This window comes from Aphis gossypii, unplaced genomic scaffold (assembly GCF_020184175.1).
Source record: "Aphis gossypii isolate Hap1 unplaced genomic scaffold, ASM2018417v2 Contig00698, whole genome shotgun sequence".
Taxonomy (NCBI): Eukaryota; Metazoa; Arthropoda; class Insecta; order Hemiptera; family Aphididae; genus Aphis; species Aphis gossypii.
In genome coordinates this window covers 45270-71349 of record NW_026083234.1, presented here as the reverse complement: position 1 = coordinate 71349, position 26080 = coordinate 45270, and the positions used below count along the sequence as shown (strand labels likewise).

Sequence of the window (26080 nt, the reverse complement as noted above, 5' to 3'; positions counted from 1 at the left end):
ATGTTTGATCAGTTTATATTACTTATTAATTAATATTAAATTACTATTGTAGATTATTTTATTCAATGATTAATAATAACCCAGATAGCAAAATTGTAAAGATAATAATATTATATTATTATTCATTGTTTTATATGATATTATTTATAAAATAATATAGTATTATATTTATTAGATTACATTTATATTATTATTAAAGTCATAAAAAAAAATAATATAGTAATATTATTAATCATTACTGAAATAATAATATAAGATAAACATTTTTCTATCATTAAAATAATATTATTTAAGTAATTATATATATATATAATATATATTATATAATATATATATGCATATTATTATAGTATTTAAGGACCTAAGATGTAACAAAGTTATTTATCAAACTTCCACTATTTTACTTCCATGTTTATACTTATTACCTATATAATATATAGGTATATGAATATTATACATATATGATATAGGTAAAAGCCTCAGTGAAGCTCGATTTTTTGGATATGCGCTTCGCTGCAAGTAGACTTCGCTATAATTAATATTGAAACATTTTAAATTTTAAAAAGCAAATTAAATATTTTAAGCATAATAATTATAATTTAATAATACATCGTACGCGCCGAACTTGGTGGGCGGCTAACAAGGGAATGAAATGAATGAATATTATCATTGATTATACATAAATTATAGTATTATATAATAATATATATACTATATAATATAAATATAACCAAGGTGATAGCGCCGGGAACGTTCAATTATAGCGCGTGAGCCCGGCTGCTTTTATAATATTTTACGCGCACAGGTTATACGCAATTTATTATATGTATATTTATATATCTGTATTTAAGTGAATAACGGATTGGAAGAAGAGTTGGTGTTGACGAAAAAATATGGTATCCGTGTAGTGAATAATATAATATAATAAAAAGGTATAATTTTCTATAGGTATATGGTTAAAATATAATATAAATAAATAATAATTAATTGCCTATGACCGTTAGGACTAACAAATAATTTTGATGAATATTACGGCCCTTCTGGCCAACACGTAAAAATAATAATAATAATAACTTACAATATGAGTCGGTGCACCGCTGGCCAGCCGCTACCAATTGACTATAATACACAAAAATACAATTGTATGGACAAGCGGCTATACATGAGCCATAATTTAGTATAATATAACAAATATAATTTTACTATAACTCGCTATATGGCAGAGATTATAATACCAATAATAATAATATACAATAACTAAATATAATATAGATAACTATTACAGCTCGCTATAAGGCGGAGCTTATAATAATATTAACAATAGAAAAGTAGGTATTTAAAATTATAAAATTCACTTTTTACACACAATAATAATTTCGTTAGACGGACGGCATGCTGATCTACCAGTTTGGACATCGGATTTATACTAAATTGCATATAATAACATAATAATTATAATGAAAACGAAATAATATTTTATTAACGAGGCAGGTGAAGCCATATATTGCCTGCCTGTGCATATAATATGCGCGTGTGTATGTATGTGTGTGTGTGTGAGACCGTTGCGGTGTCCACCATCTCCGTGCATTCTCAGTGTTTTTGTACATAAATAAAATATTGGTTCGACGGACTACGGGAATATTTTATTTACAATAGTCACTAAGACATAACATAATATTATAACACATAATTATTTCCCGTATACACCACCAACCATCTGTATTTGTACAACAGTCCCCCCCTATACCCTCTGCAACGTGCTCTGATACTTATATTAAATATAATATATAAATACATTCTGTAGCCGACAATAACCACAACGCTAGGGGGCATAACAAACATCCCTATAATTATGCTAAGGGTGAGTAGTTAAGCAAGTAATGATCGAGTATAGACCAACAATTTGGGACCTAAAATGAAAGGTAAAAGATAACTAATCAAAAGGTATCATCACACGTATGCTTTCTACCCGCTAGAAATAATGGCTATATGATTGCTATTTGGTGAAATAAGTGGATGCGTAATTACCCACCGGTAGAATATACTAGGTGCGTAATTACCCACCCGGTAGAATATTATAGATACATAATTGACGCACAACATCGTTCAGATAACGCAAAGCGTGGGAAGAAGCGGATGCAGGTGCAGATGACCATCAGGGACCTGAAGGTACCGCGGGAGTCCCTGGACGATATATAAGGGGGCCCAGATTAGGCACAATTCAGACGTGATCCACCAGAGTTAGCGCAAGCACCTTCACGTCACCCAGTTTAATATTTTATGTCTCCTGGACTTAGAATATTTTTCACAAGTTTTATTAAATTAATTAATTGGACTTAGAATAATTTTAAATAAAAAACACTTAGAATAATTTCGAGAGTTCAATTATTTCACAAAACCTTTCCAAATCGACATCATTCAACTGATTGTACGTGGCACGTTACACCTCCAACTATATCTGTCGATAATGCTATATAATATACCGAAATATCTAGTCTGCGATCTAAATATAGCAAACATTGTACTAATAAAAACATTATGGCACTAAAATAATTGATAAAAACGGAATAGTCAATATTTTATTTTAATGTCAATAATATTATAATATCATTGTTGAATCTGCATTTACTCGAGTAAAGCCGGTTACACACCTAGCGTTTTCGACGCAGCGTTCAAAACGCTGAATTTATATCTTACACACCGTAGCGTACGTTAGCGGTTTTTAAACGCGCGGGAAAAATTTTTTCACCACGCACGCCTTGAAACTTGCCAATCATTCATGACTCGGATTTCGTTCAGTACCATCACACGATCACGGAAAAATATTTTTGATTTTTATTAAAAATATGGATGCCTTAAGTGACTTAAATGATGCAGAAGCCGTCTGTATAGTGTATGCGTTGTATAAAATTAATAAAAAACAAAAAAAAGATAAAAAATTTAAGCGTCGTTGGTGGGTACATCCACTTAACTTAAAAAGGCCGCGTGAAGGACAGTTTCAAGTAACTTTTTTGACATTAAGGCAATATCCGGAAGAGTTTTTTAAATATTTCCGTACGTCAATTAAAACATTTGATGAGCTGGTAAATATTAAATTATATTATTTTATATAAATCAAATACGTATGAAGTGTAAAGAACTTAAATTGAATTACTATTTTATTTTTTAAAACATTGATTTAGTTATATATTTAAATTGTAATTGATTATTCAGTTAGATATCATTGGAAGACAGTTGAAAAAGCAAGATACTGTGTTACGGTTATCTATTCCACCTGAAGAAAGGCTAACTGTTACATTAAGGTAAGCACTAAGCACCTAACTAATTTGTATGCAATTTACTATCAATACAGAGGTTGCTATAAAAAATATATGTAGTACAAATGAAATGCATAAAATACTTGTGAGTTGTAGTTCAATATAAAAAAAAAACAAAATATTAATTATATTAAATTAATATTGTATTTCACAGCATTAAATCCAAATATTAATCTTAAAAAAAATGATACTTCAAACTTAGTATAACTATAGTTTGTACTATAAAAATGTATAAAATATTAAAAAAAATCATTCTTTATAAATTATACAATATTTAAAAATATTAATATAAAAAAAAAATGATAGGTACTTCAAACTTAGTATAATTGTAGTTTATACTAAAACAATGTATAAAATATTAAAAAAAACAAAAATCATTCTTTATAAATTATATAATATTTTAAAATATTAATATAAAAAAAAAATTATTTGTACTTCAAACTTAATAATGTGGTATAACAATGTATAAAATATATTTTAAGATATATTATGTATTATTTTAATTAACATGTTCATGATAGCTAGGAAGATTGTTGTGGTGTGTTTGAGTACTAGGCTGATTTTGGGGGAGATTTACAGAAGAATAGGTAGACTGAGAAAATTGTATATTTTGATTGTTTTGCATATAATGCTGTGGCATAGAAGCAAACATAGGATACTGATAAGGAGAATTAATATTATTTAATGTATGGTGTGAAATAGGAGATGGATCAGTTAGTACGTTTAATGGTGTCTGTGAGGGACTTGGGGAATAACCTTGGGAATGTGAAGAATGAAAATCTGTTTGTAAATTATTAGAAATATGACTTATTTGTTGAATGCCATTTAAAAAATAAATAAATAATTGAGTTTTTTTGTCCTGTGAGAGTTGTTTAATTTGTGGCAACAATGATAATAGAAATAATATGTCAGGGTCAGTTTCTTCTTTTGGTCTATTATGTAAATAAGAAATCAATTTGTTTTCAAATGATGTTTCAGTTTTGTTGTTTTTAGTTTTTAATTTTTTACGTATAGTAGGTGAGTAAGGACGGTTGTTTCTTAAATTATTATTCTCATTTGATTCAAAGGAGTTTTCTATTTTTTTATTATACATTTTGCTGGTTGATGGAGATTGGACATCTACTTCACTATCATTCGAGCCAATCATCAATATGTCATCTTCTCTTTCATTATCTTGGTCACTATGTTCTTCGTTGCTAGACTCACTAGAAATATTGCTCTCAGTCCTACAGAAAAAAAAATTATAATATTTAATAACTATTTTTACATTAAATTAATTACTTTCTGTTTTCCATTGTTGGACGCAAAAATTCTAATACTTTAGCATAAGTATAACATTTTGCATTTTTAGCAGCCATACCAGACTTAGTAATACATTTTCTACGAAAATTATCTTTTAAATTTTTCCACTTTTTTTGTAAATCTAAAACTGAAAGAACAGTAATTTAAGTAATATTTCAATAATAATAGAATGATAAGTAGGTAGGTATAGAAAGAAAATTTATGCATATACATATTTTTTCATGATTTTATACGACTTTTTTACAATCTGAGTGGAGTGACCTAAAAATTAAAAAAATTGACTTTTTTTGAGTTATTTATAGACCACTGAAATTTTCGATTTTTTTGAGAAATTTTTTTTAAAGTGTCGATTACAATTTTTGGATGACCAAAAAGTTTTGAAAGTTTAATACAAGGTTTCTTATGAGTTGTTTTTATTGTAGCTAAAAAAAATTAAAAATCGTTAGTCACAATTTTTTTTTATAAGCGTTTTTATTTCAAATTTTTACGAAATCTGTCGAAAACGCGAAAATTTTCAAGTAATTTTGAAGTTGAAAAATCATAAAATTTTTTTCTTTTATAACTAAGTTTTGAAAATTTGGTACAAGGTTCTCCATAAATTTTTCTTCAAATATCTGTAAAAAAAACTCTACCGGATTCAGACAAAACATTTTTATGAGTGTTTGAAATTTAAATTTTTACAAAACCGCGTTAAATAACGGTTTAGCCTCAAACGATTTTTGATATTTGTTATTATTCAAAAAGTATAAGTCGTAGATACTTGAAAATTTTACCAGTTATTTAGATTAGCATTTTCTTTACATGATTTAATTTTTAAAATATTTTGAGTTTTTTTGAGCTATTTATAGACAACTGAAATTTTCAACTTTTCTGAAAAATTGTGTCGATAAAATTTTTTTGGCCCTATCAAAATACTTGTAAATTTTATACAAAGTTCCTCATATGTTATTTTTATAGTGATTAAAAAATTATAAGAGTACATAGGCACAATTTTTTTTTATTAGCATTTGAAGTTCAAATTTTGACAAAAATTCGGTCAGTCATAAATATTTGCAAATTATTTTGTAGTTCAAAATTCATAAAATTGTTTGTATTTATAACTAACGTTAAAAAATTCAACACTAAGTTTTCCATAAGTTTTGCTTCAAAAAGCTATAGAGAAAATTTTAAGAGTCATTATAGAAAAAATGTTTTGAGCGTTTGAGTTTTAAATTTTTATGAAATCAGAATATTTGTTTCAAAATAGAAAAATCATCTCCGTTCAGAATCGTTTTTCGTATACAATGATACTTATCATTGCATTCAAATTTAATCTACCCTAGTCCGAGGTCCACCCCACCTCCTAATGTACAGTAGAGCGGTACCCACTTGCCGACTTTTTTTGTTTTTTTATTTTTATTTTTTGAGGAAGTTAGACATACTTTTCAGAAATGTTATATTACATTTTCAAATCTTAATCTGTTTTTAAAAAATATTGTATAAATAGCTAAGAATTGAAAATTTAAAACAAGGTTCCACGTAAGTAGTTAATACTGTTGTAAAAAAAAAATCTAAAAACAATTCAAACACATATTTTTTTTATAGTTATTGTATGTTAAAATGAATCTAAATTTTTTAAAGATGACATTCTTCAGATACGTAAAATATTTAGTAATTTTAGGAGTATTTGAATATACAATCTGAATTTTTATTCATAATAAACATTTATAAAGATGTCTAAAATAGATATAATATTTTCGAATACAAATAATATTCAAATTTTTATTCGAATAATTAACATGACTGATATTAACTATGTATACATTTTTGTTTTATTTAGGTACTTAGCAACCGGGACCAATTTTTCAGCTCTACATTTTGAATTTTTAATGGGTGTTTCGTCCATTTCGAAAATTATTCGTGAGACATGTGAAATTATTTGGACACAATTACACCCAATTGAAATGGCACCTCCTACCACGGAACAATGGGCAGATATTGCTGCTGGATATTTTGAAAAAAGCCAATTTCCTAATTGTGTGGGTGCTGTAAACGGCAAGCATATTAGACTTGAATGTCCTCAAAGCAGTGGAACGCTTTATTATAATTATAAGAATTTTTTCTCTATAATTCTTATGGGAATTTGTGATTCAAATTACTGTTTTCGCGTTATTGATATAGGATCATATGGCAAAGAAAGTGATTGTAATATTTTTAAACAATCATCTTTTGGTAAAAAACTTTATTCTGGTCACGTCAACTTTCCATGTGAAAAAACATTGCCCGGAGACGAACAAGGTGTTCCTCAGCCGTTTGTGTTAGTCGGAGACGAAGCTTTTGCTTTGAGCAAGCATTTATTGAGGCCGTTTCCTGGGAGAAAGTTAAATGATGAACGACGTATTTTCAATTACCGTTTGTCTAGAGCGAGACAACACATTGAATGTACGTTTGGTATATTGTCAAATAAATAGAGAGTATTTCATTCAAATATTTTAGTTGAACCGGATTTTGCTATTTTAATAACCAAAGCCTCTTGCGTCTTGCATAATTTTGTGCGTCGTAGAGATGGAATTCACATCGAAGATACAGTTAATTGTATGTTAGGAGATGTGAATGAAAAAAAAGGAGTTGGAAATGCTCCATTAGAAGCAAAAAATGTTAGAGAATATTTTGTAAAATATCTAAACAAACCGGAATTTTCATTAAGTTGGCAAAACAAAGTTGTGGAATAATATGTCCAATTTCCTTAAATTTATAATGTGGTTTTATTTTGGACAAAATATAATATTTTATTAATTTTGCATAATTTATTAATTTTAGTTTATATACTAAATATATTTTTTATTTCAATTTTTTATTATTATTTTATAAAACAATATATTTACAATGCATACAAATTACAAACAATGTGGTAATTGTTTTGTTATTTTAGATTTTATTATTATTCAGTTTCAATATAATTATTATTTATAAGATTTCATATTCATATAGTTACAAATAAATTGTATAACTTACACTTTTTATGTCGTTAATATTTTAATAGAATTTAATTATGATAATTATGTGAAAGTTGGCCTACAATTAATATACGTAATCTAATATTTTTTTAATTAAAAATATGGTTTTAGATTTATTATTAATTACTATTATATGGTGTTAGATTTATTTCAATAATCATTTTTATTTTTACACCAATATAGGTTAGAGTGTTGTAATGGAAATAAACAATTTAAAAACAAAGTACCTATTATTATTTTATTGTCTTACCTTTTACATCTTTTTCTTTTTCAGTTAGATTTTCAAAATCATTGAACATGACTTTCCCTACTCTTCTCCAGCTGACATGTTTCTCTACACGGTCATGATACAGTTTTGATTCTATGAAATAATTAATATTAAAACATACAAGAATCATTTTATATATTTTTTATTATTGTTTTATCTTATATAAACTTACTCATGTTCCAAATACTTTCTTCCTTATTCACTTCTATTATAAAGAGTTCTGTATCAAACATTTTGTCTAATAAACTTAGCACTTAGGTCTTTTTACTAATTAAAAATTTTTAGTTTAAACTAAAAAATATATGGTCAGTATGCGTAATGTCGTAATGATGGTTCAATGACAAATGGAATAAATATATTGAAACGCTGCAAAACGCGACGTCGAAAACGCTCAGTGTGAATAATAACATGGAAAATACAGTGTTTAATTTTAGATTTTGCCGCGTACAAAACGCTCAAAATTAAACCAGCGCGTTTCGATGCGTCGGGACGCGCGGTTTTTCCCCTGGTGTGAATATGGCCATATGTAGACGCATGTTTAATTTTAGTGCGAGGTCACACGAGCGTTTTATTAACGGACGTTACGACGGACGTCATGACGTCCGTTGTGGAAATTCATTACAATTATACGTAGCAGCCACACATACGACGTCCGTTGGATTTACCGTCCGTTCGACGTTGACGACGGACAAGACATGCTATAACGTCCGTTACGATTTGCTTATCAGCGTTATAGATTATTATTAGATTTAATTGACCAAGACAGACGAACGTTGTTTTTACGTCCGTTTTTGTTATTTTAGTTCATGTTTTTCACTTGTAGGTAGAAGGTGATTTCATTTTAAATTAAATTTTTTACACTTAATTAATAAAATTTAAGTTAATACGGAAACTGAGCAGTTAATATCAGAAGTTGAAAAACGACCAGTATTGTGGGACACGTCTGATATAGATTATAAAGACAGAAATAAAAAAAATGAAGCTTGGTTGCAAGTTACGTCTGCTTTATATGAAAATTTTTCAAACAACACCCAAACTGAAAAAAAAGTTATTGGTAAGTAGATACAAATAATATAAAAACAATTTATTTTATAATAAATATTTTTATTGAAGATAATAAATCAAGACACGATATCGTTAATTAAAAAATAATAACAAATAAGTACTTAATTTACAATATTATAAATTATTATTTTATAATGAATGAAATGGTTTTAAATTTTTTCATTTTGCCAAGAAATTTGTCCGTCTTCAGAAACAAAATAATTAGCTAAAGCGTCCCGATATCTATTTACTGATCTATTTGCGTATAAATTATCATCATAATCAAGGTCTTCCATCTCTGTAATTGTCAAAGTATCGTCAAATTTAAAACCATCACGATCACGTACAAAATTATGTAACACACAACAACATTTTACAATATCAATTGCAAACTCCACATTAACATCAATTGGTCGATGGAATATTCTCCACTTATTTGATAATATTCCGAATGAACATTCTACGTAACGCCTTGCCCGAGACAATCTATAGTTAAAAGTTCTTTTAATATCTTGTAAATATTTTCCCGCATAAGGCCTAAGCACGTTTGTCGATAAACCAAATGCCTCGTCACCTACAAATGCGTAAGGAATAGGAATATTAATACCGGGTATGAAGTTTGGGCTTGGAATATTTAATGAATTATTTTGTAATTTATCCCATAGACTAGAATTCTTAAAAATGGTAGAATCTGAGTCTTTTCCAAATGAACCAACATGAATATAAGTAAAACGGTAATTTGAATCGGCTACTGCGAGTAAAACAATGGAATAAAAATGTTTATAATTAAAGTACAACGAAGCACTTCCTGGAGGCTTGGTTATCCGAATATGCTTTCCATCAACTGCTCCCAGGCAGTGTGGAAAATTTGCTCGATGTTGAAAACCTTCGGCTATTTTTTTCCAATCTTCTTCATTCGGTGTAGGCATACATTCACTTGACATAACATCCCAAATTTGTTGGCAAACTGTTTGTACTATGTTACTTAAAGTAGATCGGCCAATTCTATACGCATAATGTAAATCATGAAGATTGTTTGTACTTCCCAAATATCTAAAAATTTAAAAATTTAAATTTTAAATGTATAATATTTAATATAGGTTTGAATAGGATACTAAGTATAATCTTAATGTTAAATTAGGAAAAATTATTAAATGTTCACATAACAATATGATAAGAAAATTTTTTAAAACAGAAGTATTATTATACTAAGCATAGATAATATAAGATATTATATTATACTATCTATGATACTAGGTATATTATTTGTGGTAATATTTGAAAATAGATGTTTTGACCTATTTAATTTATGTGTTATTTTATTTATATTTTAATATTTTTACTATAATGAGCTCTCTCTATGTTATTATTAAAAATAAATGACACATGCAGTATGATACGATATTATATATTAATTTTATTTGTCTTATTTGTTATTTTATTTTTAAATGGTAAACAAATATACCTATTTAATTTTTAAAAAGTAGGTACTAGGTAGTAATTAAAAAATGTATACATTGTTTAGTACAAGAAGTTATTTCAAAATGGAGAAGTGTTCGTGACAATTATACACGCAGTCTTAAAAAACAAGCTGAATGTAACAAATCTGGAAGTGGTGTGAAAAAAATTCAAAGATACATTTTCGAACAACAACTTTCATTTTTAACTTTCATTTTTGAAAAAATGTAGAGAACAGCGTCCAACTTGTAGTAGTATAGCTAACGAAGATACACCTATATCTGATTTCAATGATATTGAATCAAATATTAATAATAATACTCAATGCTCTGAAAACGAAGGAAACCAAAATGATACATCTATTAGTCCATGCCATAAGTCCACGCCAGCAAAAAAAAGAAAAACAACACATTCACTTGAGGATAAATTAGGTGCTTTTTTGGATTCACGAACAATTAACACGAATAGTTCATCTGTGGACATGACTGATGAATATATGGCATTTTATACATCAACATTGCCTATAGTGAAAACTTTAACATTAAATCAAAAAATGCGTTTTCGAATTGAAGTTATGCAACTGCTACAAAATATAAAACATACTGGTTCAACAATGGAATCTTCAATTGCTCAAACATCTTATGTTGCACCATATCGTCATCACAATATGCCAATATCACCTTACACATATAACGATCAGTATTTGCAATCAAATATATTACGTCCAAACTCAACATCATCTTCTAATTCTATACAGACTTATTACACACAGTTTTCTCCAGAAGACCAAAATCCGCCATCAAACCAGTCAACAAGTGATGGATTTTAATGATTTGCAGTAAAATTATTTTTAATATTTTTTTTTTTTACTTCGGAAATCGTCAAAAATACGTGAATTGTATAATATCAATTATTTCAAGTAAATTGATTTTTTTTCTTTTAATAAATTAAAATATTTTCAATAAAGATTATAATATACAAGATAGTATGTTTATTTTTAATTATTTATTTCTAATAACTTCTTTGTATAGTAATTCTAATATTATAATACATACAAATAACTATCAATAATAAATATATTTATTTTTACTTACCTCAGTGTAACAGCTAGCATTTCTTCGGGTGGTATCGCAGATCTCATATTCGTATCTTGACGTATGATTTTATGTTTAATTTTGGCAAAAAGTTCATCAAATGACGTTAAAGACATACGAAAATAACTAAAAAAACTTACATTATCAGCTCGTAATCTACTATAAAGAGTGTAAAAATCACCATGCAATAATCTTTCACTATTAATTGGGTGAACCCACCATTTTCTTTGCACTCGTTTTTTTTCGCGAATAATTTTCAAAGCAGTATACGCAAAAATCGCAACCTGCTCGTCATCCATTTTGATGATAACTGACGTTGTTCCTAGCTAGTGTGACCGGAAAAGTAACGACCGTTAAAATAACGTCCGTTAATAAAACGCTCGTGTGACCTCGCACTTAAGCGTTCATACGCCGCGTCTAAAACGCTGCGTCGAAAACGCTAGGTGTGTAACCGGCTTAAGTCGATTCTTAACAGAAACATTGGATTGTTAACTGTTTAATTATTCTTTTTTTACCTAGTGTTGTGTTTTATAATAATTATATAAATACAAAATGGAAACCAAAGTAAGTATATTTCGTTTATGTAAATAATGAAAATCGAATTATCTATTAATTTATTGAAATAAAAATAAAAAATCAATTATTGGTGTAGTAATCCGACCATATTACTTTATTTTATTATTTTATTACCTTGAGCTGATACTGTTTGCAATAATTTCATATATCCAATTTATAGATCTAGTATTATATTCTTGTTATATGAATTCGTAGAATTAAAATACGTATATTATTTATAGTATTTATAGATCTAGTTATATGAATTTTTAGAAAGCAAATACGCATTCAATAATCGTGTCTTAGTGTTTTGTGTATTGTGTTCCGGTTTACCATGACACACACGTATATTCTGGGACTACGTCCATGATTAGTTTAATAAAAAATAGGTTGTGGTAGTATTAAGATTCAGACATAATTAAGCCTCAAGTACGCATGGACCGGTGGCGTTGTTCTATACTTAACAACACATCGGGCTAGCCTTTATTATTATTTTACTTAGTCTCAGTTAATAAATAACTTGATTTTCAAACTTATAAAAAACGAGTTGTTTATTTACTACAAATTTCCAACGCTCTCTGAAGAAGATAGACGACAAAGTGGACTTAGTCGTTAAATCGTGTTGAGCCATCTTCACCAGGACCGGCTCACTACATTGGGTATCAACGTATAATCTCAGAAAAGTAAAATTACTCCGCCTGTAGTAGCTAGTCTATGATCGCGTTGGGATGAAATCTAGGTAATTTGAAATTTTGAGATTTAAAGGTGAGTAAAATATATTTTATCAATTTATATATACAGCATGTGTTCACTATTCAGACTGTTGGATTTTCTCTTTCACTAGGTAACCATTTTAGGTTCTGATTGTGCAACTATTGATTATATTTTTAGTATGGTGTGTTTTATTATCTATCTACACAATTCCTACGTATAGAAATTATATATGAATATGATCTTATATTATTATACTTAAATATTTTTAATGTACGATTTTATTACATATGATTAATATGTATCTTAACTATTAAATTATTTATATCATGAATTAGCGTTTATATGCCAATGTCCTACAGTAAGGTTGTATTGACTCAAAAATATATTAAACTACCATAGACAAATATTGTTGAACAACGCAAATAATTTAAAATGTAAAAAACCTAAAAAAATCTAAATAAAAAAAAACTAATAATCTTAAAAAGAATATATATAGTTACTGTGCGACATTTGCCAATTTTCCTAGTTTGGTGGTCCAGCTAACCTTTTGTCATTCACAAGTTTTTTCATTCAACTAATTCTATCATTTTATATGTTTATATCAATTTTTTTTTTAGATTTGTTAATAAAAATTATACTTATAAAACTAAATTAAATATTTCAATGGTCTATAAATAGTTTAAAAAAAATCTAAATATTTTGAAAATTTAATCATACATAGATAACGTTAATATAAACATACATTTTATGAAAGTTTCAAGTATCTACAATGATTCGTTTTTGAATAACAGCAAAATTAAAAAATCGATTTTGTCGAAAAATGTTTATGCGTAAAAATGTACATACGTTCTGGCCCCCACAGTAGAAAATCTAAAAAAAAAAAAATATGCAGATATTTAACACATAATTTGCATGAATTTGCGAGCCTAGTTTCAAAATTCCCCAGACTATCATGCCTTTCTAAAATTTCAAAATATGGGGGTGGTTTCCGATGTAAAAGTGAATATCCTTGGTGCATTATAGAGGTAAAAAGTTAACATTTTCCAACAGTTTTCAAAAAAATCGAGAAACACAAAAAAAAAAAAATGACGGAAAAACGGGAATTTTAACGCAAAACCAGTTTTCGTCAAAATCGAATTTTTTATTTTGCTATAACTCAAAAACTAATCAATGTAAATACTTTAAATTTTCACAAAATGTTTATATTAGCGTTCTCCAAACACAGTTAAATTTTCAAAGACTTTTTTTGAAATATTTATAGACAATTGAAATTTTCAATTTTTCTAAGTAATTTTTTTTTAAATAACGATAAAAAATTTTTGGTTGACCAGAAAATCTTAAAAATTGAATACAAAGTTTCTTATAAGTTGTTCTTAAAGTGATAAAAAAAAAAATCCGAAATCGTTAGTCACAATTTTTTTTTATAAGTGCTTAAAGTTCGAATTTATACGAAATATGTCAAAATTGCGAAAATTTGCAAATAATTTTGTGGTTGGAAAATCGTAAAAATTTTTTCTTTTATAACTAAGTTTTGTAATTTGGTACATGGTTCTCCATAAATTTTTCTTCAAATATCTGTAAAAAAAAACTACCGGATTCAGACAAAAAAATTTTATGAGTGTTTGAATTTAAAATTTTTACAAAACCGCGTTAAATAACGGTTTAGCCTCAAATGATTTTAAATATTTGTTATTACTCAAAAAGTACAAGTCGCAGATACTTGAAAATTTTACCAGTTATTTAGATTGGCATTTTCTTTACATAATTTAATTTTCAAAATATTTTAAGTTTTTTTGAGCTATTTATAGACAACTGAAATTTTCAATTTTTCTGAAAAATTTTTTTTTGGCCCTATCAAAATACTTGAAAATTTTATACAAAGTTCTTCATATGTTATTCTTATAGTGATTAAAAAATTATAAGAATACATATGCACAATTTTTTTTTATTAGAATTTGAAGTTCAAATTTTGACAAAAATTCGTCAAAATCATGAATATTTGCAAATTATTTTGTAGTTCAAAATTCATAAAATTGTTTGTATTTATATCTAACGTTAAAAAATTCAACGCTAAGTTTTCCATAAGTTTTGCTTCAAAAAGCTATAGAGACAATTTGAAGCGTCATTATAGGAAAAATGTTTTGAGCGTTTGAGTTTTAATTTTTTATGAAATCGCGTAACGATAACGATTTATCCTCAAACATATCTATGATAATATAAGGTATTATGAATTATGATAACTACATGCAATGTTTTTAGAAAAATTGATTAACCATGCCTTTTGCAAATGCGTCGTAATTTAAAAATAAAATATTTGTTTCAAATTAGAATACATGGCAATATTTAAATATAATATATCCTAGACTGACAAATCATCTCTGTTCAGAATCGTTTTTCGTATACAATGATACCTATCATTGCATTCAAATGTAACCTACCCTAGTCCGAGGTCCACCCCACCTCCTAATGTACAGCAGAGCGGTACCCACTTGCCCGCTTTTTTACTTTTGACATCCCCCCCCCATGAAGTACTAATTAGATTTATTTTCTTTTTCAAAGAGGGCCTGAAGTCAAAAATTAAAGCATTATTACTATTCCAAAACGTGATGACAGACATAAAAATAAAAAAATAAAAATAGGTTACACAATGTGAAATCAATACATTCATCTTCTCTGTTCAAAATCTAAAATCGAATTTACACTACTTTAATAAATACTAAAAATTAAACATTGAATTTAAATATAAGTGTTGTTTTTACTTTTTAGATTAAAAACAGCAGAGGTCGAAAGCCAGTATTAGACCATGATCATGTATATAACATTTTAGAAAATAATAAATTGAACCTTTTTGAGGATGGAGTATTGAAGCCTTATACAGATCATGTGTGGACTACTATCTGTGAACAACTAGGCAATAAATGTATTCCCAAAAAGTTGTATATTTCTGTATTTCAAGATCGTCATGATTATCAATCAAAACTCAAAAAGTCATTAAATATTTTTTCAACAAACAACGATTCATTTAACAACGATTCATTTGATAACAGTTCTGAAAAAAGTTTAGATAATAATTCAGAAGATGAAACTAATTGTGAAAAAGATGACGAGGAAAATAAAACAAACAATTTAATTTGTCCATTCCATATGAAAAGTATCTCAAATTTGAACCAATAACCATTCCATATAAACGAAAAGATAGATTTCGAGTATATAACGTATTAAAACAAAATATATGGACAGATATAATTAATGACGCATTGTTAGAAAAATATAATCTTCCTTGCAATTTTATTTACAAAAGGTCTGTAGTGATTTCAGATAAAACACGAAGTAAATACTTCATCAAGTTCTATGCTACATGTAAAGATAAAGGTTTCAAGTTATTTGGATCAGCTGATAAACAGCCTCAACCAGGGCAACCACTATTACTTAATATTTTAGTGAATGATACTCGAGGTCAAGAGTTACAGCACGTTACTAAAAGGCCTCTTAAAGGGACCAAACGAGAGACAGTTGGTAAACAACTATCAACCGATTTAGCATGTAACTGGAGGCGAAACAACACATATAGTATGCAATTTGGTCAAATATCACCTCCTAACTTGTACAACAATGAAATTTTACGGAAAACAAAACAACAATACAAAGATAAGAGTTTAGGTATCACTGAAATAGTCCAATTCAATCATTAGTTGAATTCAAGAATAATTCACAATTTTCTGGTTCTATTCATTCAATAGGCATCGATCCTGTCTTGGTTCATTATTGGAGTACACATCAACTAATAATATATAAAGACTTAACGAAGACTTATTGTAGGCTATCAATCGATGTAACTGGTGGATTAATAAAAAGGTTTAAACGTTCATCTTTAAACTTAACTTATAGTCATATATTTTTATATGAAGCAGTTGTAAATACAGGTTATGGGCAGATTCCTGTTAGCCAAATGATTTCTGAAAGACAGGATACACTTTCCATACATAATTGGCTTGCTCGATGGTTGAAATCAGGTATAAAAATTCCCGATCAAACAGTTTGTGATTATTCTAAAGCTCTTTTAGGAGCTATTACAAGGGCGTTTTGTAAAAGTTTAACTTTACGATGTTATGCAGAAAAGTGTTTCAGGGTTATAACGGGACATCCAGAAAAATTACCTCAATGTTATATCCGTATTGATATAGCGCATATGATAAAAAAAATTTGTAAAAATAAGCATTTATCAGGTATTAAAACAACATATACACAGTTAAAACAGTTTTATATTAGAGGAATACGATTATTAATAACATCATGTAAAATTGATGAATTCAGGGAAATACTTATCGCACTTTTAACAACACTGATGAGCGAAACAAATGGGTTGGATGAAGCTAATAATGTAACACCATCAGAATCATGTAAAAATAAGATTTTAAACTTAATAAAAGGTATTACTCTAAATCAGGAGCGGACTGGGATATAAAAGTATAGGATGGAATATTTATTGAAGGCATCAATTTATAATTTTATGGGCAATTTTAAAAATCTAAATATTTTGAAAAAAAACAACACATGTTGTAATAGCTATATTTAAGATTTTTATAACAAGTATATATCTAACCTTAAAAAAAAAATTAAAATGATAAAAAAACAATAACTACTTTTTTGAAAACATTAATTCTACCACATCACTTACTTTAGGAATTAAATCATTCTCAATACTTATAAGCAGTAAATTGTTTAGATTTTGTTGAGAAAGAGAACTTCTCAACCGGGTTTTTATAATCTTAAGTTTTGAGAATGACCTTTCACAATATACCTGTGTACATGCTAATGTTAAAGTATACTTATACAGTAAATATAAATTAGAGTAAGACGCTGAGTGAAGATTAAAGGTGTATAACATTTTAAAAGTGCACGGCACACAATTATTGCACTTTTTATGTGTATCAGTTTCATTTGGTAATTCGCCATCATCAAATTGATCTTGGTTTAAATGTCCATATTCTACAGTCATAAAAAAAAAATTTAATAAAGTTTAATTAATATGATTAGGTAATTTATGTAATAAATTACTGGTTAAAATAAGACAAAATTAAATAATTAAATATTATTTTAGAATATTAAGTTAAATAGGTTATGGTTTTAATTGAAGGAAACAAAAGAAACTTAAAAAATAAAGTAAACTAAGAATAAACAATAGTAAAAAATCATTTTTTCACAAAAATTTAGTTTTACTATTGTTTTAAATTAAAAAAATAAAATCAATTTTATAAAATGTATATGGTTATAAATGTGCTTGATTAATTAATGAATAAATTGATTAATTTTTTATTTATAAAAATACCTGCATCTGAATATTCTTTTTCGTCATCACTGTGAATAGGTGACATAATAGAACCATCAACTGATTTTATTATACTACTGTATGTTAAAGCGAAATTACATAATTCACTGCGTAACTCTTCATAATTAATTTTGGCTACCACACAAAGCTCTTTTACAGCATTATCTAAAATATTTTATAAAAGCAAATAAGCAAAATTTTAAAATTATAACATAATGTGTTATGTGCTGATTTATGAATTTACATTCTGAAAATAAGCATAACATTGACAATTTTTCCATAAATTAATAATTAAATATGTTATAGTTTTATTATTATCTACTATTAAGTAAGAATTGTTAGTTTTTTTTTAATTAGTAAATCTTTATCTTTTAAAATAATTTAAAAAGTTGTCATATCCATTTCAAACAAATTACATAATATATTGATATGGAGTTAAATGCTAATCAAATATATTAATTGGTTATTTTATTATAATAATAAATTGTGTCAAAATTGAATACCTGTGAAGTCTAATTTTCCATCATTAATATCTACAAAGCGATTTGGATCTAAGTATGCTAAAGCACAAAATAGCTTATTATTATTCATGAATCTTTCTTTAATAGCCATATAAATTACATCACTTATTCGTTGAAATACTTCAATTTTAAATCTTTTATTCTGATCAAAAACAGACATTTAGTCATCTGACAATTCTCCAGATTGCTTTTTGATCTTTTTAATTCTTCTAGTAGGTAATTTATCTTCAATAAATATATTTTCTATATCCTCAACTCGATTTGACATATCATGAGCAAATTCAGTTGCTTTTTCTTTAATTTCTTCAAAACTAAGAACAAATTTTTTCATTTCTTCCATTAAGTTTACAATTTTGTTCCAAGCCATTATATAATCTAAACCTTCGGTCTGCAAATATTTTGACACTGGTGTTGTTAAAAAAAATAATTTTAAGTAAATAAATGCCACTAATATATTCTCAAATGAACTCCATTTAATTAGTAAAGCTCTTGCTTCAGATGCCATCTTGGTATCTTTGATATATTTTTCATCATAACCCAACGTGTGAAGAGAAATAAGGAGATAAAAAAACCTGTCTCTTTTATTGTTGTCTTCTGACCATGAATGGAAAATTGTCTTTAATGCAACATCTTTAGAGTTCCATCTAGTATTGCCAAGTTTTTGCAATTTTCTTAATTTGTTTGAACCTTTTTCATTTATAGATAAAATATGTTTCCAAACATCAGTCCTTTTATGTGATTCTGAAAATAATACTGCAGTTTTTTGAAGTAAATCAAATAAATTTTGTGAAACAATATTGCATTTAGTTACATCTCCAATAATTAAATTTAAGACATGTGCATGGTAATGTGTAAAAATAGAATTGGGAGCATCTTTTTTAAAATGTGTTTGAAGACCATTAAATTCGCCTTTCATGTTTGCGGCACCATCATATGATTGCCCTACTAATTTTTTCACATCAATTCCCAAACTCTGCAATGTTGCAATGTTGATTTCACAATTGTATATTGAGCTTCACCAGTACTAAATTGAATAGGTATCATTTTCAATAACCGTTCTTTAATTTCACCTTTATAAACATAATGCAAGCAAACTGCTAATTGGTCCACTACTGAAACATCTTGAGTCGAGTCAATTTCTAATGAAAATTGGCCAGAATATGTAACTTCTTTTACAATAGAATTTTGGATTTGTTCACCCAAAATTCTTATAATTTGATTAACTGTAGTTTTAGATAAGAAAGTAACTAAATTACCTCTTCCACGACTCTTTGATTTTTTTTTTTTTTCATTATTTCTTCAATGTGAACATTTAAAACCTGATCATACTTGGCAACAAGTTTGACTAAAGCTAAAAAATTTCCATGATTTAAATTATCTTGATTATTACTTAAATTGGTTATTGATTCATAACGATGTCCTCTAAATGCTAAATTTTGTTTAGCAAGTACAATTATAATATCTACTACTCTATGAAGGACCATTCGATTTTTCTCAATTTCTTTGTCATACATACTTCCTAGTAGTACATCTACAGTATTATTTGTACATACTCTTAGATAAGTTTCACAAGCATCTTTATGTAACACACTTTTTTCATGTTTTAAGTGCATTACACACTAGGCGATTCGAACGCCCGCGTTCGCGTTTTGAAAAACGCCGCGATTTAAAATCGCAATCGCATCAGACGTACACACTAGGCGATTCGAACGCGCGAACGCAGCTAAATTCAAACTAATGAGCGCGCCAAAATTGTTTTCAAATTAAATTAGTATTGCTCGTATCGTCGTCTAACGCAGACGCCTGTTGTAAAAGCATTTCAATATGGAGATTTTAGACGATATCGAAGCAGAGTGTGTTCTTTATGCATTATACGAAAATAATGAATTAAATAAAAAACCAAAACCAAAAAAACAGAGACGCCATTGGGTACATCCGCTGAACCTTAAACGGCCACAAGAAGGTCAATTTCAGGTCACATTCATGGCATTACGCAGTTATCCAGAAGAGTTTGTTAAGTATTACCGAATGTCAATTGCATCATTTGATGAGCTGGTAAGAACATTTATATAATTTATTAGCCGTATTGGTTTTTAATAGTCATATAATTTATATAATATATTTATATTAATATAATATGGATATTAAATTATAATTATATTTATATGATTATTAAAAACCAATATACTATAGGTATTAGGTACTTACTTAAAAACCAATATAAGTAGTATGCCTATTTACCTGTATATATTATACATATTATATTATTGATAAAAAATAATTTGTTCAGATATCATTGATTAGACTACCTTTGACCAAACAAGAAACTGGTTTACGAGTACCAATCTCTTCAGAAGAAAGACTTACTGTTACACTGAGGTAATAAATACAAAACTTTATTTATTATAGGTACTTATTTATTTAACTTTTCATTTTACATACTATTAAAATGAACGTGGTCCATAAGATCCGTCAGGTGGAGTAGTTGATGAAGAAGCATAATTATACAACATGTTTGGTTGGTGAATTTGACTGTCTGGCGATGTAGTGGTTGAAGTAGTATATTCAAAATGTGGAGACGGGTTATGGAGATCCCGGGAATAGTTTGAATAAGAATGATTATGTGGTATCGTTTGTACATGCGCTGCTGTAGGAATATAAGATGTACGTTTAATTCTTTGTATGGCATTCAGAAATTCAACGTAAAGTTGGGTTTTTTGATCTTCGGTTAGTGTTTTAATTTGTGGTAGGAGGGACATTAAAAAAGATTTTTCAGGATCATCTGGCACTCGTTGTCTATTTTCCAAAATACTTAATAAATTTTCTTCAAAACTTGGTGGAGATTTTAATGTTGTCTTTTGGCGTTTTTTGGACATCCCTGTATTTTGGATTTCACAGTCACTATTTTCCATAACTTCATTAATGTTTTCTTCCATCACCTTGGAAGAACAACCTGTTCCGTGGTCCTCTAATCCTCCATCGCTACCGTCACTTTCACTTCCTTCAATATTACTTTCAGTCCTGTTATTTATAAAATATTTTTTATTAAAATCTACAATAAATTTTTTGGTGTGCTTACTTAAAAAAAAAAAAATCTATTATTCTGTAATATTTCTATTACTAGGTATCAACATTTTAACAGCATAAGATTTATATAAAAAAAAGCGGGTAAGTGGGTATCGCTCTGTTGTACATTAGGTGCCGTATGGTCGTATGGATCACTATTATATATTACAGAAGTGTTAAATTTGAATGTAATGATAGGTATCATTGCATACAAAAAAAGATTCTGAACGGAGATGATTTTGACGAATTTTAGTCAATATTTGAACTTCAAATGTTAATAAAAAAAAATCGTGCCAATGTATTCTTTAATCATTATAAGAATAACTTATGAGAAAGTTTGTAATAAATTTTCAAGTATTTTGACTCATCCAAAAAAATTTATCGACACTTCGAAAAATAAATTATCAGAAAAATCGAAAATACAGTTGTCTATAAATAGCCCAAAAAATTCACAATATTTTGAAAATTAAATCATGTAAAGAAAATGCCATTCTAAATAACTGGTCCCGTTTTTCCGTCACTTGATTTTTTTTGAAAACTGTCGGAAAATGTTTAATTTTCACCTCTATAATGCACCAAGGATATTCACTTTGTTATTGGAAACCACCCCCGAAGTTTGAAATTGAAGCATTATTTCGACTAGTTATGCTGTACTGATTGTACACAGACAATAAAAAAAAAAAACACACATCATTGTAAAATCAATACATTCATCACTCCGTTCAGAATCTAAAAGTGAATAAAGTCACTGTAATGGATGTGTTAAATTTATAGGCAGTGTTGAGCGTTGTTCGAATGAAATTTTATTTATATGATTATTTAGATGACATTTTATTCGAATGATTTTTTTTTATATATATAAAATCTATATATATATAAATGTAAAAACATATATACACAAATATGCTCCTCGCATTCGTGAAGCGTCAGAACAAGCTGCAGTATTTAAAATTATATTATAAAAAATCAATAAAACGTTTGATTAATGAAATATTAAAAAAAAATTAATTTAGTTTAATATATAACAGAATAATTATTAATGTTTAACTACTAACCTAACTACTAACCTAACTACCGATTAGGTTAATCTTTAATGGATCCATTTGTTACTTTTAAATTAATTATAAATTATGCTTACACACGATTTTGCATTGTGGGTCGTAAAAACTCCAATATGTTGCCGTAAACATATTTGTTTTGTTTTACATTTGCTTGACCTGATTTTGTAACGCATTTTCTTCTATAACTATCCCTGAACGATTTCCATTTTTTTTGTAACTCCTGGACTGTATGAATATTGATTTAATTTTAATATAATGATTCATTAATTATTATTTAAATTAAATAGTTTTTAACTTTTTAATAAGTATTCTTTTTAATTAAATATTCTTTTTATATTATAATATAACCTATTATAATATATATTTTGAAATTATTTGAGTTATTTAATTTAGATATTTGTCGACTGGGACCAGTTTCTCTGCGCTTCATTTTGATTTTCTGATGGGCGTGTCAACAATAGCGAAAATCATACAAGAAACATGCGAAGCGATATGGACACATTTACAACCCATAGAAATGGCTGCTCCAACAGAAGAAGATTGGCTAGGAATATCAGAAGGATTTTACACTAATTCTCAATTCCCGAACTGTGTTGGTGCCGTAGACGGGAAACATATTAGATTACAATGTCCCCCGAATAGCGGTACTTTATATCATAATTACAAACATTTTTTTTCTTTAATACTCATGGCTATTTGTGATGCGAATTACTGCTTCAGAGTTATAGATGTTGGGTCATATGGAAAAGAAAGCGATTGCAACATTTTCAAAAAATCCATATTCGGTAAAAAATTATATAATAATAAAGTTAACTTTCCACAACCTCGTTGTTTGCCAGGAGATGAACAAGGCATACCTCAACCGTTTATTGTGGTTGGAGATGAAGCATTCGCTTTACATACTAATCTTTTACGGCCTTTCCCCGGAAAAAGTCTGAACGATAAAAGGCGTATATTCAATTACCGCCTATCGAGAGCAAGACAAAATATCGAATGTTCATTCGGTATACTTTCTAATAAATGGAGAGTATTTCATACCACTTTATTAGTTGAACCGAATTTCGCGGTTGCAATCACAAAAGCGGCTTGTGTTTTGCACAATTTTGTCAGACGAAGAGATGGGTACAACTCTGAGGATGCTCAGATTTGTAACATGGAAAATATAACACGAAGAAATGGAGTAGGCAATTCCACATCGAATGCAAAAGACGTGAGAGAATATTTTGTTAATTATTTCAACAACCCGGCTCATGAACTAAGTTGGCAAAAAAGGGTGATATGAAATTAATATATTGTGAAAGTGCGTGGTACCTACTTATACATATTATAATATTATATTAAATATCCGCATATTTTAATTTGTAATATTAATTATGACTTATGAGTTATAAGTGTTTACAAATACAGTTTATTAATATTAAACAAAGTCTAATGAATAAATAAAGTTATATTAATTGCTTACTTTTTTTCTTTTTTTCATTTTCATCAATTGTTTCGAAATTTTCAAAAAACTTTTTGGCTATTTTAGTCCAGCTGACATGTTTAGCGACTTTGTCGTGGTATAATTTTGATTCTAAATAAATCGGTATATATTAATATAATATATATTGGGTAATCATTCCAAATACAATTGAAATAGGTGGAGGTCCGTATAATGTACACATATAAGTATCTATTAACCAGTTTTAAGCAAATAACGAAAATAATGAACGTAACTTAGTTAATTAAAATTATAACATTATCTTCATTGGAGAAAAGAGGAAAAGTGGATATCGCTCTGCTGTACAGTACGTTAGAAGTGGATTACTGTAATGGATGGTATTAAATTTGTATACAATGATATAATATCATTGTATACAAAAAATGATTCTGATCGGAGACGAGTTTTCAGTCTAGGATATTTTATGATATATTAATTATATTATTTTTAAAAAAAATGTAGGTAAAACAAATTCCAAATTAATCAAATTAGATTTATTATGTTACGTGGAACCTTGTATCAAATTTTCAATCCTTAGCTATAAAAGTTAAAAATTTTATACATTTTTAACAACTAAAGAATTTGTAAATTTTCAGTTAAACAAATTTTGTCAAAATTTGAACTTTAAATGGTTATAAAAAACAATTTGTGCATATGAATTTTTATTATTTTCAAACTGCTATTATATTAACTTATGAGGAACCTTGTATTAAATTTTCAAGTTTTTAGACCAAACGAATAAAATTTTATTAACATTTAGAGAATCAAAAACTAAAAAAAACGGAAAATTTCAAACGTTTATAAATAACTTTAAAATTGTTGAAATATTTTGAAAATTTTAACAACTATAGGAATTGATGAAATTTGGTGAAAAATTTCAAGTTTCTACAATTTCTAATATCTTAAATTGAAATATATTATATATATTATAATAATCAGTGCTCATAACTTCTAACATTTGCATATTTTTTTTGAGAGTTCCTACTGTCCTAGAGATATCTATATGAGCTATAAATTTGTTTCAGATAACTAAGAAGCTAAATACGAAATTTTATGTTGCATATTTTTGCATAATATTTCGAAGCATAAGTGCTTTTTGGCTTTTTTCTCTATTTTTCCATTATTTTTGCATAATACCTATTTATTTTAGTGGAAATTTTAGTCGTGTTAAATGTTAATTATTTATATAAGTAATTAATTCATCTTAATTAATTTTTATTCTTTTAAATTTTAATATTATATAATAAACATAACTTATTTCCACGTGCGACGTAGCGACCACTAACACAAGTTATAAATGTCTATCGTCTATGATACAGTAAATATTATTATATATAATATAATAAAGAATAATATTAATATAGAATATTAATATGTTGATATTATTAATAACTGTAAGGAAACCATTATGATTGTAGTGTTGGACTGGGATTTATTTTTAAAGTTTAAATATATGGTAAATATAGGTAAAATGTATAAAAATATTTATAATTTATAATTTAAAATTTTTATCACAATAATTTTTTTTTTATATAATAAAAGCTAGATATTTTTCTTATACAAATGTTTTTTCGCATATTTTAGTATTTGCATATTTAATCGCTTACATGAACATTTTTTAGAGCATATTATTAAGCTTATAATAACTTTTTTTAGAGCTATAAGTTATTAGTCCTGATAATAATTATTAAACTATGAATTTACACATGATAAATAACTCGAAACTTACCTATATTCCATATGCTTTCCTCGTTAGAAACTTCAATAATGAAAGCTTCGTTATCGAACATTGTATATGAATTATGAATACGTGAATCATCAATGAAATGTAAAACACAAATGATGAATGAAATCGTAAAATATAAAATAAACGCG

General features: G+C 27.3%; 4 protein-coding genes across 4 annotated transcripts; 2 read left to right on the top strand and 2 right to left on the bottom strand.

Annotated features, from left to right (window-relative positions):
* Positions 1–2667: 2667 nt before the first annotated feature.
* On the top strand, positions 2668–3399 carry LOC126555068 (uncharacterized). Its single transcript, XM_050210032.1, has 2 exons — positions 2668–3083; positions 3214–3399. The coding sequence occupies exons 1-2, from the start codon at positions 2847–2849 to the stop codon at positions 3304–3306; spliced, it is 330 nt and encodes a 109-aa protein (XP_050065989.1). The 5' UTR covers positions 2668–2846; the 3' UTR covers positions 3307–3399.
* A 358-nt stretch (positions 3400–3757) lies between these two features.
* On the bottom strand, positions 3758–8424 carry LOC126555067 (probable serine/threonine-protein kinase yakA). Its single transcript, XM_050210031.1, has 4 exons — positions 8056–8424; positions 7866–7976; positions 4599–4746; positions 3758–4543 (listed from the first exon to the last, which is right to left on the bottom strand). The coding sequence occupies exons 1-4, from the start codon at positions 8114–8116 to the stop codon at positions 3817–3819; spliced, it is 1047 nt and encodes a 348-aa protein (XP_050065988.1). The 5' UTR covers positions 8117–8424; the 3' UTR covers positions 3758–3816.
* A 673-nt stretch (positions 8425–9097) lies between these two features.
* On the bottom strand, positions 9098–9871 carry LOC126555071 (uncharacterized). Its single transcript, XM_050210035.1, has one exon. The coding sequence runs from the start codon at positions 9869–9871 to the stop codon at positions 9098–9100; it is 774 nt and encodes a 257-aa protein (XP_050065992.1).
* A 10551-nt stretch (positions 9872–20422) lies between these two features.
* Positions 20423–24007, top strand: LOC126555070 (putative nuclease HARBI1). The gene is made up of 3 exons (XM_050210034.1): positions 20423–20653; positions 20889–20977; positions 23119–24007. Exons 1-3 carry the CDS (start codon positions 20423–20425, stop codon positions 24005–24007), a joined length of 1209 nt encoding a protein of 402 aa, XP_050065991.1.
* Positions 24008–26080: the final 2073 nt, after the last annotated feature.

Excerpts from the sequence above, each read along its gene's own strand:
- LOC126555068 (XM_050210032.1), top strand. The coding sequence starts at position 2,847 with ATGGATGCCTTAAGTGACTTAAATGATGCAGAAGCCGTCTGTATAGTG. Across the intron at positions 3,084-3,213 it reads TTAAAACATTTGATGAGCTG|TTAGATATCATTGGAAGACA; the intron begins GTAAATATTAAA and ends TTGATTATTCAG.
- LOC126555067 (XM_050210031.1), bottom strand. The coding sequence starts at position 8,116 with ATGTTTGATACAGAACTCTTTATAATAGAAGTGAATAAGGAAGAAAGT. Across the intron at positions 7,977-8,055 it reads AGAAAGTATTTGGAACATGA|AATCAAAACTGTATCATGAC; the intron begins GTAAGTTTATAT and ends ATTATTTCATAG. Across the intron at positions 4,747-7,865 it reads AAAAGAAAAAGATGTAAAAG|TTTTAGATTTACAAAAAAAG; the intron begins GTAAGACAATAA and ends CTGTTCTTTCAG.
- LOC126555071 (XM_050210035.1), bottom strand. The coding sequence starts at position 9,871 with ATGTCAAGTGAATGTATGCCTACACCGAATGAAGAAGATTGGAAAAAA.
- LOC126555070 (XM_050210034.1), top strand. The coding sequence starts at position 20,423 with ATGGAGATTTTAGACGATATCGAAGCAGAGTGTGTTCTTTATGCATTA. Across the intron at positions 20,654-20,888 it reads TTGCATCATTTGATGAGCTG|ATATCATTGATTAGACTACC; the intron begins GTAAGAACATTT and ends TAATTTGTTCAG. Across the intron at positions 20,978-23,118 it reads AGACTTACTGTTACACTGAG|ATATTTGTCGACTGGGACCA; the intron begins GTAATAAATACA and ends TATTTAATTTAG.